The 16899-nt window shown below is 46.3% G+C and overlaps 1 protein-coding gene across 6 annotated transcripts in view; it reads right to left on the reverse strand.

Moving 5' to 3' along the window:
* The window catches only part of ITSN1 (intersectin 1), a 1732490-nt gene that overhangs the window by 1059569 nt on the left and 656022 nt on the right, over positions 1-16899 (reverse strand). For all 6 annotated transcript variants that reach the window (XM_085621357.1, XM_085621360.1, XM_085621358.1 and 3 more), the window contains one exon: positions 15447-15596. In XM_085621357.1, coding sequence (XP_085477483.1) covers positions 15447-15596 — 150 coding nt within the window. The remainder of the gene's footprint in view (positions 1-15446; positions 15597-16899) is intronic.

Genomic DNA, 16899 nt, shown 5'->3' on the forward strand with positions numbered 1-16899 from the left:
CAGGTCTAAAGTTATTCAGCTCTGTAGTGTCAAGGCCGGGTTTTTTCAGCAAGGGTGTGACTTGTTCCATTTTAAGGCAGTCTGGAACGACTCCATTTTTTAAGGAACTATTTATGATTGTGCACCAAAGCGGGGCTAGGGCGCGCTTCAGTTTTTTGGTCAGTAGGGGAGGAATGGGGTCTAGGACATGAGCTGATGGTTTGGAGGTGGAGATCAGCGTGACAATCTCGGATTCTTGTATGGGGCGGAAGCTGAGCCAGGAATTGGAGGAGGTACAGGGAGAGAAGTCGAGCGACCCGGATGTGATGCTTCTTCTAGGGTGCGTATTGATGACGTTGTGTGCAAGTTCGATTTTATCCTTGAAAAAGTTGGTGAAGTTGTCGCAGAGTTCTTTGGACGCCTGTATAGAGGAGTTCACGGGTTTGGAGATTTGTGTCCTGATAATGCTATAGAGCTCCTTAGGTCTATTTTTTGCGCTGTCCAGCGCTGAGCGGAAAAAGCTGGATTTCTTGTTTTTTTATGTGGTTGTTGTACTTCCTACGGGCTGTTTTGAGTTGTTCGCGGAGGATGGAGGTAGGGTTATTCCTCCAGCTTCTTTCATTGGCTCTTAGTTTTCTCCTTTCAGAATTGAGGTCAGAGTTGAACCATGACCTGGATGGAATGGCTCTGCTTTTTTTCCAGTTTTAGGGGAGCTAGCTGGTCAAGCATGGTCACTAGCTTTGCGTAGTAACGATCGGTGAGTTCAGTTGTGGAGAGGAGGTCGTTGGTTTGGGGAAGAAGCGGGCTTATCCTTACTTCAAGGACTACCATGGGAATCTGTGAGAAGTTTATGATCCATTTGGGAGGGTCTTGCATAGGCGGTTGGGAGACAGTTTGTTGGTTGATGTGGAATAAGATCATGTAGTGGTCCGACCAGTCCACGGGGAGTATGTGGTTGATTGTAATTGCGTTTCGTTGAGCGATGATGGCATCCAGGGTGGCTCCTTTGTAGTGTGTCTCCTCCTTGCAGTATAGGGTTAAATTGTTGTCACGGAGGAGATTGGATAGCGTTTGAATTAGCGGGTTGTTAGTTTCATTCCACCGCAGGTTAAGGTCAACAAGGATTAGGTTGTTGGCATCTCCTAGTGCACATTGACCTATCAGGTCAGATAAGTGATCCCTGAATACGGAGGTGTTGCCTGGTGGATGGTAAAGAAGGTGGCAGAGCAGAGTTCCGTTACCTTTGGTCTTTATGTTGGTTGAGAGACATTCAAATGTGTTGTATTTGCATGATTCTATTTCCGAGATGACCATGTTGTCTTTATGAATGATAGCTACCCCTCCCCCTCGTTGGTCTTTTCTGTCTTTGTTAATAATGGAAAAACCTGGGGGCACAAGCATGTCTAAACACGGTGAGGAGAGCTCGTTGAGCCAGGTCTCCGTGATGAATGCGATGTCGATGTCCTGTGAGAGGATGGCTTCTACTAGTTCCGTAGCATGCATGGATGCAGACCTGCAATTAATGAGCAAGCAGTTGGTGGAAGGCTCTTCGTAGCTGGGGATCTTTGCTTTGGGGGCCCTAGGTAGGGTGGAGAGGCAGGGCAGTCTAGGGTTTTCTTTTGCAAGGAAGGTCTTTTCGGAAACCCGTGATCACTTGGATTTTGCAGAGTTAGCGTGAGGTGCGTCATATGAGGAGGCTAGATCAGCTGCTTCTTTGTCCGTCATTGCAGCTTCTGTCCTAGTGGGTCTTGAAGTCAGAGGCTCGACATTGGTGTTTATGAGTCTCTGAACCCTAGTGGGGAGGGCTGAGTTTCTCCGGGATTTTTGTGGCCAGGTTTCCGCGTCCGGTCTTGGTAGCCTCTGCAATCGTGTCCCGGTGGTTGCTGAGGGCCAGGTAGGGAACTTGTGGTGGTTGGTGTTGGATGTAGAGGGTACCCAGGGGGAGGGGGGGGGGGGGGGGGAGATTGGGTGGACCTGCGTTACTTGTCTAGGTTGGTGAGGATTTCGGACAAGCCCCGGAAGATCGAGTCTATCTGGATTTCTAGTGACGCGAGACGCTGTCCCATGGAGTTGTGTGAGGGGGTGAGGGCATCTGGGGGGGATTCGCCCTGTGTGGTGTAGTTCGTGTTTATGGAATGTTGTCTGTCCTTCTCTGTGTAGGACATGTTGTCGCTTTTTGGGATCATGCGAGGGGGTGTGAGTTGGGTCATGATGTGAGTTCGGATTTCGGAGATCTGTGCAGGAACTAGTATGGTTAAAGGTTACTGTCGGCAGAGCTTGTTCACAGGGTTGTGGTGGGAGGGTCCAGTTAAGAAGAGGGTTAGTACTTTCTTTAGAGAGTTGGAGAGCATACTTTGTGGAGGCGCCGTAATGGGGGTGCCTCGGGGGAGGTGGGCAGCGGGGGCGCAGGGCGGGGTGGCGATTGTGTATCCCTTGGGAGCTGGGATAAGGCGGGTCGAGGCAGGTGGGGGAGAGCAGAACGGAGTGTGGGAAAGAGGGAGTCGAAAGCCTCCAGGTTCTCGTTATTTGCCTGAATGAGGACAGTGACGTTAGTGTAGATGGTCACGGACGTGATCCCTCTACTTGATGAACGATTAGGGAGCAATGATGTTAATTTGCAGCTGTGTGGGGTAGTTGTGGTTTTGGAGATGTAGAGTTGTGCTCTGAGAGTGGTGTTCCAGTCTTCTGGTCTCTCAGTGTGGAAGATTAAGTCCTTCTTAATCAGTCCTTTAGAGGAGCAGTGGTATAGGTCTATAAATAGGGTTTCCATGTGCTGTCTAATCAGTTTCTGCTTGAAATTTTGTCGCGCTTTAGCAGACAGGTTGGGGGGACGTTAATAGTGTATGCGTTCACGCTATGAGGTTTCAGGTGGGTCGGTAAGGGTTGGTTGGGGTGAATTAGCGTGTCCAGAACCATAATGTGATTACTACAAGATGGGGGATCGAGCCTCTGAGAGGGAGTTTAGGAGATTTGGTGAGAAGACAGAGCAGAATTGAGTGAGCTAAAGGTTGTCGCCGAAAGGATGTGTCAGGAGGATGCAATTGTAACTGATACACCGATCGAGGGTGATCCTGTGGTACTGACTTCAGGAGGTCACCCTTTTGCAGGCCTCCAGATCAGGTGTGAGGGTGTGAAGGGACAGCAGCCGTAGATAGGAATCCCCCTCGCCTCAATCTTTTTTTTTTTTTTTAGGCGGGTGTAGCTTCTGACCAGTCAATTGCGGAGGGAAGCTGCAGTTGTTGAGGGAGGAGTTTGATTATAATTTACCAGGCCTATCTAGTTGGCAGTTGACTCTAGCAGGAGGATATGGAGGGTGACTGATGGGGTTGGAGTCCTTTTAATATTTTCTTAGGGGGGGTGAACACTGTGGTGGTGAAGGTGACCAACTTGACACAGGTGAGGGAATTGCAAGCTGGGGAAAGAGGTCAGCGTAGCAGCGTGATAATTATAAACATATGGATGATTAGACTCGGAACTCGAAGGTCGGGGGCCGGCCATCTTAAGGCCAGGCAAGGTCCTTAGAGGGAGGTGGACTTATGCGCTCTTTTCCAAGTCTTCTTTTGTTAGGGATAGAGCCCCTGTTATCTCCTTGTATAAAGCCCTTGCATCTATTGTTAGGCTTAGTGAAACTAATCAGTTGAATGGGTGTGTATCACTGGGCTCCAGGGAGCGGCCATCAAGAGGCCAGGCAGACTCAGCTGAGTGCGTGGGGCTTCCTGAGGGACTTGAGTGGTCCTGTAAAGTTTCCTTCTTGGATGGGGCAGAAGGGATCTTCTAATGTGGAGTCGCGTGTCGCAGAAATTGTTTGGAAATCTATCTTTTGGGGACAAAGCAGGTCGACAGGGGTTAGGGATCCGCCATCTTGGAGTCAGGCGGAGTCTAATGCAGAAACTGCACTACTTGCGGGACTTACTCGCGCTGCTGCGCCGACCCGGGTCACTTCTGTGCAGATAGAAAGGGAGAGGGCCTCTGTTTTTTAAAGTTGAGGGCCTCAGCGCTCAGCGAGTCCTATTTCTTGGAGTTGAGGTCACGCGCGGCGGCCATTCTGGGGCCAGTCGTCCTACCTTGTTGACGGTGCTCCGTGATAGAGCAGAGTAATCTGCTTCGTGATCAGCAGACCTTGTCCAGGAACGAGCACTCGTCTGGTCAGTGGGATACTTTCGGAGACCGACGCGGATCCGGGAGTGCTTGAGGGTTTCCTTCGAGGAGTCCTGTCAGGGCTGCTAGCAGTTCTGAGGGATCGGCGAGGGACGTTTTCTTCAAGTTCTGCGCTCTTCGTTGCTGTCGTCTTCTGGCTTCTACCGCTTCGGTGAGTCCCGCTTTGATGAGTTGCGGGGGGTAGTGGGTCGGGAGGGGATTCAGAGGACATTCACTGATGTCGTGATCCCGAGCCCAGGAGCCTGGTTTCGGAGCTCCCTTCCCGCGGCCATTTTAGCAGTGACGGTTTGAGTTCTGAGCTGTGGCGAACAGGTCTATGTGAGGAAACCCCGATTCCTGAAATTAGGGAAGAATAATCCGGGGATGAAGTTCCCACTCATGGATTTGCTGTCTGTCTGCTGAGAAGGTCTGCAATTTGATTGTTTACTCCTGGAAGATGTTCTGCTAGGAGATACATTTTGTGATGTATGGCCCATTTCCAAATGGCTTGTGCTAGGCGTGACCGTTGGAGTGTGTGTGTTCCCCCCTCTTTTTGTATATGGTACATAGCGGTCATGTTGTCTGTGTGGACTAGGACAGTTTTGCCTATTAGGAGAGTTTGAAAGGCTTTGAGCGCTAGAAACACTGCTAGCAGCTCTAGGTGATTTAAATGGAGGCTCTTGTACATTAGACTCCATAATCCTTGGATTGTGTGACTTTGTAGGTGAGCGCCCCAACCAGTGAGCGATGCATCTGCCGTTAGCACTGACTGTGGAACAGGGTCGAGAAAGGGCCGCCCTTTGGATACATTTTGTGGGTTCCACCACTGCAGAGAGCGATGGGTGCCAACACTAGATCAGTCAACTGACCCTGCGACTGGTTCCACTGACCTGCTAAGCATTCTTGAAGGGGACGCATGTGAAGTCTTGTGTGGGGAACAATTATAATGCAAGAAGCCATCATCCCTAGCAGTTGCATGAATACTTTTGCTGGTAATGATTGGTTGGGCGGAAATTGAGTGAGAAGGGACTGAATACTGTGAATCCTGGCTGTATTGGGTGGGGCTAGAGCTTTCTGAGCATCTATTGTGGCTCCCAGATAAATTTGTGTGTTGGAAGGCTGTAGATGAGACTTTAACGCATTTACTGTAAAGCCTAGTTGGTCAAGTAAGTGAACTATGGTTTGAGTGTGTTGGAGACACATTTGGTAAGTGCTGGCTTTGATGAGACAGTCGTCCAGGTATGGGAAGACATGGATGTGTTGTCTTCTCAGATGTGCTGCGACTACTGCCAGACATTTGGTAAATATCCTGGGAGCAGTGGTGACTCCAAACAGTAGCACTTTGAATTGGTAATGATGATCCGCTATCATGAATCTGAGGTATCTGCGATGGTCGGGATGAATTGGAATGTGGAAATACGTGTCTTTTAAGGCTCGAGTAGTGTGAGAAGCTGGGTTTCTGTTGCAGTAACCCCACCCCCACATGTTTTGCTAGTCTACTGATGCACTTTGACTTAAATGCCCTGGGTGCCTGACAATCAGGTTCCCAGGGCCTGTGTTCTTTCCCCAAAACTGTAACTTTACACCCCAATTGGCACTCCCTGGCTACAAGTTAGTCCCTGGTAAATGGTACCACAGGTACCCAGGCCACTGTGACCGGAGAAGGGCCGACATGGCACACATCCCTGTGTGCCATGCCTACAACCCACTGCCCTGGCATGGATCAGTCACCCCTCTAGCTGGGTGCACTATACCAGTGGTGAGGGTACAGGTGCATGAGCCCTGTAGCACTACAGTGTCTAAGTCAATTCTTAGACATTGTAAGAGCAGTGCTGCCATTAAGAGTATATGGTGCTGGGAGTTTGTCAGGACGACCTCCACAGTACTATAATGGTTGCACTGAAAACTGAGAAGTTTCGTATCAAACTTCTCGGGCACATTAAACCCACACTGATGCCAGTGTGTGATTTAATGAAAAATGCACTCAGAGGCATCTTAGAGACACCCCCTGAAAAACGACCTGCCTCTGGTGGATTCCCTGACTGATACACCAGCCTGCCACCACGAGACACCCAGAAACAACGCCTTTCCTGGGCAAGGTGTTCACACCTCCCCTAGGCCATGAAGAGCCATCTGTGGTAGGGGAGCTTCATAGGCCTTGCCACCTTTGTAATGCGACCCCCCCAGCCTCTCCTGTTCAGGAGCAAGCCCCCTTCCTGTCTCCCCATCTTTTCGGCGGAAAGACAGGCGGGAAAAATTAGCCAGCCCAGAAGGTGTGCCCACCTCTGCCAACTCCACCCCTCAGGTGGGGGAGGCGAGGTGAAGCCCACTCCTCAGTGACCGCCATCTTGCAGATGGCAGGCACTCCCCAATCAGGATTAAGGATTGTGCTCACACCCCCATGTGGGGTCAAGTTTTTATTGCTTACCTGTGCCAGGCTTGCTTGGTTCTAGAAAATAAAATAAACTAAAAGAATATTTTTATACATAAACAATTGGTCTGAAGTTCAGTCTTTGAGTATGTGAAAACATTTGCTGATTGAGTGTGTGCAACAAATGCTTAACACAGTCCTCTGATAAAGCCTTACTGCTCAACCTCACTACCACAAAAAGAGAGTAAGCTGCTATCTAACCTTACCTCTGCCTACCTTTGAGGTTCCACTGGACTCTGTGCACACTATACTTCACTTTGGTATAGTATATACAGAGCCAGCTTCCTACAAGTAGACATAAAATCGCCCTGCTGTAGAAGTGGGAGCACTTGTTGAAGTGTCACCATGTGGAAATGCTGCGAAAGTATGTAGAAGTTTCATTCTCGGAGTTCTAGAATAGGTCTCAAGGAGCCGTCCTTTTTGGGGATGAGAAAGTACGGGGAGTAAACACCTGTCCCTTGATGTTGTAACGGCACAGGTTCTATTGCTCCTTTGGTGAGGAGGGATTAGACCTCTTGCTGAAGTAGATGTAAACGTTCTGGTGACATTTTGTGAGAATGTGGTGGAAGGTTTGGAAGATTGTCGGTAAACTCCAGGCAATAACCGTGTTGGATAATTCCTAACACCCATTTGTTTGTTTTGATAGATTGCCAAATGGTGAGGAATTGTAGAAGACTTCCCCCGACAGGTGTTAAATGATCGGGGAAGTGTAGGCAAGTCTCTGCTTGTTGGGGGAGGGAGACCCCTGCCTCGACCTTTGTTGTTGTTGCCTCTGTATCCACCTCTATATAAGCCACTTGTAGAGGAAGATTGATTGTTGCCTTTGTAGGAGGCAGCAGTATTGTCGGAGGACATGGTTTTCGACCCTCCACAGTAGAAGGAGCGACGAAAGGAGCCCAGATTAGAGGGAGACGGCAGAGCTCCCATAGACTTGGCTACTTCTGTGTCTTTTTTCATTTTTTCAAAAGACGTATTTACTTTCGGCCCGAAGAGATGTTCCATGTCAAAAGGAGTATTTAAAATAGATTTTTGTACTTCGGGTTTGAAACCAGAAATCCTCAACCATGCAGGTCTCCTTAATAACACACTAGTGTTGATCTCTCTAGCTGCGGTGTCTGCAGCATCTGAAGCGCATCTAATTGAGGAATTGGATAGGAGCTTCCCTTCCTGGACTAAATCCTGGGCTTTTGCTTTGTGCTCATCTGGGAGGTGTTGTAGCAATTGCCCCATTTCGTCGGAGTGTGCCCTATCATATCTAGCTAGCAGGGCCTGGGTGTTGGCAATGCACCAATGATTTGCTGCTTGGGCAGCTACTCGTTTACCAGCGTCTAAAAGTTTTGACTTTGTCTGGAGGGGGAGCATCCCTTGTAGTCTGTGAATTGGCCCGTTTACAGGCATTAGAAACCACCAAGGAGTCTAGTGGTAATTGTCCTTTATAAGGACTGGATTGGAGGGAGCAGGCTTATATTTTTGATGAATTCTGGGGGTGAGAATGTGAGAACGCACTGGATCTTTGAAGATATCATCGGCATGTCTCATCATACCTTTAAGTATAGGTAGAGTGTGGCTAGCCCTTTGTGTGCTACTGAGCGTTTCAAATAGGAAATCTTCCTCTTAATTGTGTAACTGTTCCCCATGAAATCCTGCAGCTCCAGCAAGTAATTCTAGATATCCTACATTGTCGTCAGGATGGAAAGGCCTTGTAGGGTCAAGATCTGCCGGTGAATTTGTGTTATAATCCTTCCAGGGGTCTATTGGTAAAATATTGTTACCCCCCCCCCCCTCCCCCCCCCCCCATCTCCATCATCATCATCAGGTGGTGGAGGCGAGTTAGTTGGTATAATTAGTAAATGCTGCAAAGGTGGAGAAGTTTGTGTAGGGGAACGTGGTGGAGGAGGAGGGGAGCGGTTAGTACCTACATTCTTCCTCTTCAAAGGAATATGGTAAAGAGTGTCCTCTGACTTTGCGTTGAAGGTGATTTAGTAAGAACACGTCCTGTATCTGTATTTATAAAAAGTTCCTTTTATTTTGGGTCCGATTTGGGTGTTGGGGAGTCGAAAATCAGATCCTGCAGCTTCGGAGGAACAGTTTTAGGTTTGGGCACCAGGGACTTTGGTGCCGGAGTAGAATGACTGACGCGGAATGTTTCGGTGCCAAAGGAGGCTTCGTTTTTGGTGTCAATGATTGCAGCTCCAAAGCGGTTTTCGGCTTCGAGCCTGAAGGTTTCGACTCGGAGCCAGACTTTGGCAGACTCGAGCCGGAAGGCTTAGTGACGTGTTTCGGTGCTGAGCCGGAGGGCGGGGTGTCAAACATTTCGATGCCGACCGTGGCCTTTTGTTTCAGCTGATTTGGAGTTTGGGTTAAGGGGAGTTCGGTACTCACGGGACGTTGACCTTGTGGCAAGTCTTCTATCTCGGAGTCCGATTCTGTAATGGAGGCAAGTTCTTCTTGTACTTCCTAGGCCTCTTGTGCGTCGAATTCGTGCTCAGATCCTTCGCTGAAGATGTCCGGCGTGTATTCGACGTTTTGCCTCTGCATCCCGCGACGTCGAGCCAGGCGATCATGGAGAGTTTTGTTCGATCGGAACAATCTGCACGCGTCGCAGTCCTGCTCATTGTGCTCGGGAGAAAAGCACAAGTCGCACACTTCGTGTGAGTCGGTGAGTGGATACTTGGCATGGCAGTGAGGGCTGAATTTGAATGGGGTCCGTTCCATCGGCTGCGAAGTGGACCGACGCGGTTAGGCCGGACAGCATTTCCCAAAGAAATAGAGGTTTTCCTCGACTGATACAATACGCGGAGAAGTGAGATACGCGTTTGAAACAATACCGACACAGGTAGAGTGGATTGTGCACAGACGGGAACCCGAAGAAACGGTTTTGAAGCAGAGCGCAGCAATACACGTCCGAACCAGATGGCGGAAAGAAACAATCTAACAATGGAGACAATGCCCATGCGCACTATCATCGAAGGGAGGAGTCACCTACCTGGTGACTGGAAAGACTTCTTCGGAAAAAAATAACTTGCAAACATCCAGACCCAACACTAGATGGCAGGAGCATGCAAAGCATGTGAGCCACAGCTGACATGCCTCGAACACACTATTCTCAACTGCAATACATTTACATGCTTGATTAGCTCTTCCCGGGTTCAACATCCTCGGACCTTTTAACTCACTAAGCGAGCACCCCACATGAATGTGATGAGCCTGTTGTGATGGGCAGTGCTTGGGTTCTGCATTTGATGCCTCTGCCATTTGCCATGTCACCACCTCAATTGCTGCTTCAGTTAAGTTGCGTTGTGATAGCCACCTAATCATTCCAAGCTCCCAACACCTGATACCATTTATCTGAGAGCCACTCCTGGCCAAGAGAATGAGCGGAATGTAAGATGTTCTCATCCCTAATATCTTCATCACAACTCTGTTGGAGATTGTGATGTCTGTCAAAGACAAATCTTCTCCTCCAATGCCAACAGACTCTTCTGTATTGCGAGTATCAGGCCTTGCATAATTCAAATCCTCTTCCAAGATGGTTTTCTGTAAGGCAGGACCGATTATTTCTTCCAATAGAAGGGTAATCTCACTGTGAAGTGTTTTATCAACTGCTTTATGCTTCTTTGGCATTACATGAGCAAATTTGCCTTCACCAGCCAGTTGTTTAAGGCAAGGACAAATAAAATTCCCCAGCATCTTAAGTGAATTGAAATTACTGCTATGCATTTTGTGAACACTTTTGGTGTCAATTGTATACCAGATTGTAATGATTTGAACTGGATTCAATTTACCCCATTACAAACCGGAGGTATTTTCTTCGACTCATTTTGTCAGGGATTTGGAAGTGGACATCCTTTAAGTTAATGGGTGCCATGAATGCCTCTTCTATCATTGGAATCACTCCATGAAGTTTCGTCATTTTGAATCTTTGGGAACTTGTTTAGAAATCTCAAAATCATGATTGGTCTCAAAGTTAGGTCTTTGTCTATGGTTTCAAGACACATATTGAATAATTCACTGCATTGCACTCGCCCCTCTGTACTTCCCTTTCTTAACAAGTCCTCCACTTTTTGTTTCAGTGATTTTATGTGTTCCTGTTTTTACCTCTGTTTCTTTGGTGGGATTCCGGTAGGGTCTTTTCTAGTTCTATTGAAAAGCCCTAGTGCAAAATGTTAAAACCCCAACTGTCAGATTACCAGTTTCCATTATGTACAGAATCACCAATGTCAGCCACCAGCCCAACAGTTGCTGCATGTTAGGTGAGTTCCTTGTGGGAGTCATTTTGTTGATTAGCCTGACACCTCTTGAACTTCTGTCTCTTTCCTTCACCCTGGCTCAAAAACAACATCTTGGAGGTCTGTATAGCTCCCATCAAGCAAATGAGATTTCCAGTTCTGGGGGTTCACTGTTTTGGAACTACTGCTGTTCAGAAAAGGTGGACATCTTATTGACAGTCAATTTGGTGCTCCCTTTTTAAAGTATCCCATAGCTATTGCGGTCTCATTTTTCTTTTTTTATTTGCTCGAATGACTCTCCTACAGCAAAATTAAATAATTTGCCTCATCTAAACAGAGTGTTTATGATTGCAGACCGCACTTTGAATCCGGAGCTTTTAAGCAAGTCGTGCTTCATCAAGATTGTGCCGGTGCACAACTGCCTGTTAGCTGTAGCAGCAGAATCTAGGAATGATTCTGGGCAGATGCTAGCAAGTCTTTCCCTCCGGGATCATAGATTTTGCTCTTTGCTTAAACTTCTCTGGGAGATTCTACACGAGTTCTCCTCCTACTTCCTACTGTTGGTAGCCATACCTCCTGAGCAGTGTTGGAGCTGGCTGTTCTTGGGCTGCTGACATTCTCTCCATTGTTCTACCCACAGCCTCCAACCTACTGCTGATTTTACTGGAGAACAACCCCTGAATTTCTTTTTTGGGATGGGTGAGAGGTAAATTGGCATTAGCCCTTTTAGGAGAGGTTGTGACTATTCGGAATCCACCACCTTAGTTTATTTACTGCAATTCCTGCACAGAGGTTTTAGGCTTCTTCTTCAACCTAGGATTTATTGCCTTGGAAGATGCCAGTTCTATTAAGGCCTCACTCCCTTGCTGCATACCACTTGACAGCATTAGAAGAAAATGGCTTCTCTTCAGCTTTGGTAGAATATGTTTTTTAAAAGTAAGCAGGATTCGGTCTCCTCTACGTATACCACAGGTGTTTGCAGTCCCGTTCACTGGGGAATGGCACATGGTGATATCCTGGGGATGGCCTAGACTGATCGTAGTCGATATCCTCTTGTGTAGAAAGTCTGTTTCCACATTGAGCCTAATAGCTTCATCCGGTCTGTCCTCCTCTAGGGGCATCTCTGACTCGTGCCTAAAGAAATTTTCTTTAAGCTTTACCCTCAGCTTAGGAGTTGATGGGGCAAATTCTTCCTCCTGTTCTAGCTCTGTCTCTTCTCTAGGTCTTTGTGCCTTATTGGGAATTCTAAGTCCCTCATGCCTCCCTTCAATTATTTTTTATCATCTCACCTCCTTGGCAGCTTTTAGCTCCCTGTAGGGTGAAAGGGTCTTGTGGACCATCCTAAAAACTAACAGTGGACCATGTGCTCACCCATTGCTACCAACTATTGGAATTACTATCCCTTTTTGCTTTCTTTAATTTGAAAGCTTGCTTCTTGTATTTCTCCCACCCCTGATGCACAGTCTCTATCATCCTTTTGACTGGCTTACCTGTAGCCTTCGACTGCTCACATTTAGAGAATAACTTTTTTTTCTTTTTGTTCAAGCACTCTATAAGGGTGCGTACTGCTCCTGCCACAGCTGCCACCCACCCCACGCACTGCAGCATGTTGTTCCCTCCTCCAACCATTCTGGCTTTTTATCATTTTCTTCAATCCAGTAACCCTCTCCTCATCTACTTCCCCACCCTTTGCCGTATGTTACATAAAATGTTTATTTTTTTGAGGGCCCACCAGCAACTTTCCATAAATAGCTTTTGTGCAAGCAATATTTATTTGTTCTTTATTTAATCAGAGTGCCATCTGCAATCAGGAAGCTTCCAGCAGCAGTTATAACATCACACGTAATTTAAAAGGTGTGATGCCACAACTTCTCCCAGCATTGTCAAAAAGCCCTGGCAAAACCAATAGGTCAAAAAAGGCATGCCCTCCCGCCTTCACCAATGTTTATTTCTTGAGGAGCTATGCTGCCATCTCTGCTTCAAGACACCATTTTTTTTCTTTTACATGTTGACCGTCTCTCCCACAACACTGTGGCTTTTGTTTATTGTGTGGAAGTGCTTTGTTTGCCTCTTTCTGAGGCCCTTTATCTGTAATACTTCTGATATCAATCCTCTTTCACATTTAACTCCCAAGTGTGAAGGTTTGTATGCTCTGGAGTCTTTCGACATTAATCCAGAGGTCTCCTTTACTTTTAGTGTGGATTCGACTGCTGGGTATTTCAACATTGATAGATGAAGCATTACAGGACTAAACTTCTACGTTATAAGCAATTTTTCCAGATCTGGGTCCACAATGGCCTTGTCTGGATCGAATGATGTTGAAAGGTCAATGCTGAAGCCTAGACGAGCCCCCTTAGCCTTCTTCAGTCCTTTGGTCTTTAACTGAAAGTACAAGGCAGTTCAGGGAGAACTGTTCTTCCTGTGCCATGGGATAGTGTGCCCAGCATTGCCTCTCCTGTACTTTTAGAGTTTGGGCAAGAACACAATACTTCTTGCAACGACTGGACTGATGGTCCTTTGGTAGGCATGGGCTACATACCTTATTCATGTCATTTGGGGATACCATGTGGCGACATTTTGGACTGAATCTTAACAGTCTGTTTTACATCTCTTCTGGCATGTAAAACCTGACAAGACCAGTGTTTTTCAGCTATGAATTTTCAGACCCACTGCAGTGGAAGCACAGTAAGAAAATAGACGTCTCTTTGGGTCTTCAATGCTGTTCTTTTAACATCCTGATGTTGTGGTGGCATGGTCTTATTCTGGAGTCTGCCAACCTCTTCCTTTGTTTTCACTGTTCATCAAATCTGAGCTATTAAGGATGCTTACGAACCTAAGGGCAGAAATTAATTTGGAAATGGTAGCTACGTACTGGGGCATTGTGGGCCGACCATCAACCCTGAACTATGCCGCATGATCAGCTGCTCCAACGAGACTGCCACCTTCCCAGACGACTGGAATCATGCCAAGATCAACCGACTGCTAAAGAAACCATTCGCCAACCTGAGAGACCTCTACAACTTCAGACCCATCCCCATGCTCCCCTTCCCAGCCAAGGTCATTGAGAAGGCCATCAACAACCAACTCAGAGTTCATCTAAACCAACCACACCCTGGCCTCCTCTCAATCCGGCTTCCGAAGCAACCACAGCACTGAGACCGCCATCTTCTTCGACACAGACATCCGCTCCCTCCTCGACCGGGGAGAAATAGCAGCCTTCGACACCATCTCTCACCGCACCCTAATCACGAGACTCCACGATGCCAGCATCTACGGCAAAGCCCTGGACTGGATCTGTTCCTTCCTCACCGGTAGAACACAGCGAGTCAGACTTCCCCCGTTCCTTTTGGAACCCACAGAGATCAGCTGTGGAGTGCCTCAGGGCTCCACCTTGAGCCCCACGCTTTTCAACATCTACATGGCCTCGCCCGCAGCCATTATCAGGAACCACGGACTCAACATAGTTTTCTACACAGATGACACCCAGCTGATTGTCTGCCTCACCAAGGAGCCCACTATTGCTAGAAACTACTTTCACAATGGGATGAAGCCGGTCATCACCTGGATGAGAGACCGCTGCCTCAAGCTCAACTCGGACAAGAATAAAGTCCTCATCTTGGGGCTCAAAACCTCCGCTTGGGAAGACTCCAGGTGGCCTGCGACCTAGGAACTCATACTGGACTATTCACTCACTATGAACCACCAGATCAGTGCCTCATCATGCTTCCACACTCTTTGCCTGCTTCGGAAGACCTTCAGATGGATCCCCACCGAGGCCAGGAAGATGGTCACCCACGCACTCATCAGCAGCAAACTCGATTACGGCAACGCAATCTATGCAGACGCCACCCAGAAACTCCTCAGGAAACTTGAGAACGCTGCAGCCAGACCGGTCCTCAACATCCCCGCCGCAGCCACATCTCCGAACACTTACAAGAACTCCACTGGCTCCCAGTCAACAAAAGTATCATCTTCAAGTAAGCTTAACAAGTACTGACTGATAGGGCTTACACGCAACTTTGTATGGTGTGGACATGACGACTCTTCTGTTCCACACCCACAACAAAAAATAAATAAAAAAAGGAAATCCTCTGGATACAACCACTAGACGGCAGAAAAATGCATAGCACATAGATTTAGGAGAGATCCAAGCTGCAAAAGGTATTTCATCTGAGAAAACTGCTGTCTCGGAGAGAAACCATATCAGTTACAAAGTGCATATGGACTCTAGCCTCACATTTCATCAAGCAAGAATGAACTCCTGTGTATTTTCATGAATGAAAAGGAAAAGCACATAAGGGCACATGGAAATCTGCAATGCTTCCTAATTATTAAGCCTACTCTTTGAATCATTTTGAACATCGATACAAGCTAATAATTAACTATAAACTGAAGCGTATGATTACAAGTAAAAAAGCTCACTTTTTTTTTTACTGCAGTGTGTGCATCAAGACAAATGTGTCACTAGATGAAGCAGTATAACATTTTTATTGTGATGATGCATTTAGTACAGAGATGCAATTTATACCTTGGCCATCATATTTAAACATAAGGTGAGAATCAGCCTTTATTTGACACCTTTATTTAATAACCAACCTATTCACATTCATAATGTTATTTATTGATGACAATATTTACACTTTTTAAATGCAGCATTATCAAACTCTTACCAGGGCCTCCAGTTCGAACTCAAGAGTTTTTTTCTTAGCTTTCAAGACAACTATGTCTTCCTGTTCTTTGTTCCTTTGATTTAATAGTTCTTGCCTTCGATTGCGTTCCCACTCGAGCTGCCTGTGCCTCTCCAGTTCTCTTTTTGCAGCCTAAATTGCGAAATGAAAAACAGAAAGGTTTACTCAAAAAGAAGTGGCTGGTCATAATTCACTGTAGCTAAATCCTTGCAATGGTTCAGTCAGTTATTGTGGGAATATATAAATATTTTTACCGTACCTTAGCATGCGATAGGAAGGAAGGAAATGAACCAGCAATTTTATGCTCTCCACCAAAAATAAAGGAGGCGGTTTTCTGTAATGGCTGGTGTGATTCATTTGCACATCACACAATCTGTGCACTGCTTTTACAATGCCTTTGCCAGGAGGGGCTCACTTGTGCTGAGGTGATATACCACATGTTTAATACCCTACATGGAGGTTTTGGGTATGGTCGCATTATTTCCCAGCGCTCTGCAGACTAAGTAGTTTGCAAATCCTCCTATTTCTAGCTCATATCTGAATAATTATAACTAGAAAAACTTTGACTACTAAGCTGGTCAGAGTACAGACGCAATCAGAACATTACATTATTTTCATTTTTAAGAGTGTTTCTGCCAAATTAATTGAATACAGAGAAATGCAATATCACTTCACTTAAATAATCAATATGATTTTTCAAAATTATTTATTTTCTCAGTCACACCTTGTCCTATGAAATCAAGAACATCAAGTTTAACTGAAGCAGCAACCTCTGGGGGAGCGACCTACAAGAATCAGTATGTGAAACATCTGACTCCCATATTCACCGCAACATATGTAAATTAGACTGCCAACACCCCATATTCTTAAAACAAAGAGAGAGGGGCCCCGTACCACAAAAGGGGTGGAGCGCCAAGTAGACAAATGTCAAAGAGAAAATTCCCCTTTTGGTAAAACAGAGCTTCTATCCACACATTCACAACTATACCCAATCTCTCACCAGGATAAGACACCAAAGATAATCCCCAGTCCAATTTTCATATGAAAAAATCAATGTATTTTATTAAAAATATATAGTCATATGGCTTCACATAGTCAAGAATTCATATAACACAAAATTAAAACAGTTAAAAACTTCCAAAAAATATACAATATAATAAATGTACACCTAAAACAGTACACACAACAGTACAATACAGTGGGAGACAGTTAGATAAATTATTATTTTCTTATCTACAGGAGTAGGGAAACATATGATCAAGATCAGCTATTTTCCTAGTTGATTATCTCAACATTCAGTAGTTCGGAAAACAGATGTCAATACAATCTATAATCTCCCTCCTATGTTTGCGTCGACGCGTTTCGGTGGAAATCAAGGAATAAACGACCACCTTCTTCAGGACAAATATTCTATTCTCCCATGCAGTCAATGTAC

The sequence above is a fragment of the Triturus cristatus genome, chromosome 8, assembly GCF_964204655.1.
Source record: "Triturus cristatus chromosome 8, aTriCri1.1, whole genome shotgun sequence".
In the NCBI taxonomy this organism is placed as follows: domain Eukaryota; kingdom Metazoa; phylum Chordata; class Amphibia; order Caudata; family Salamandridae; genus Triturus; species Triturus cristatus.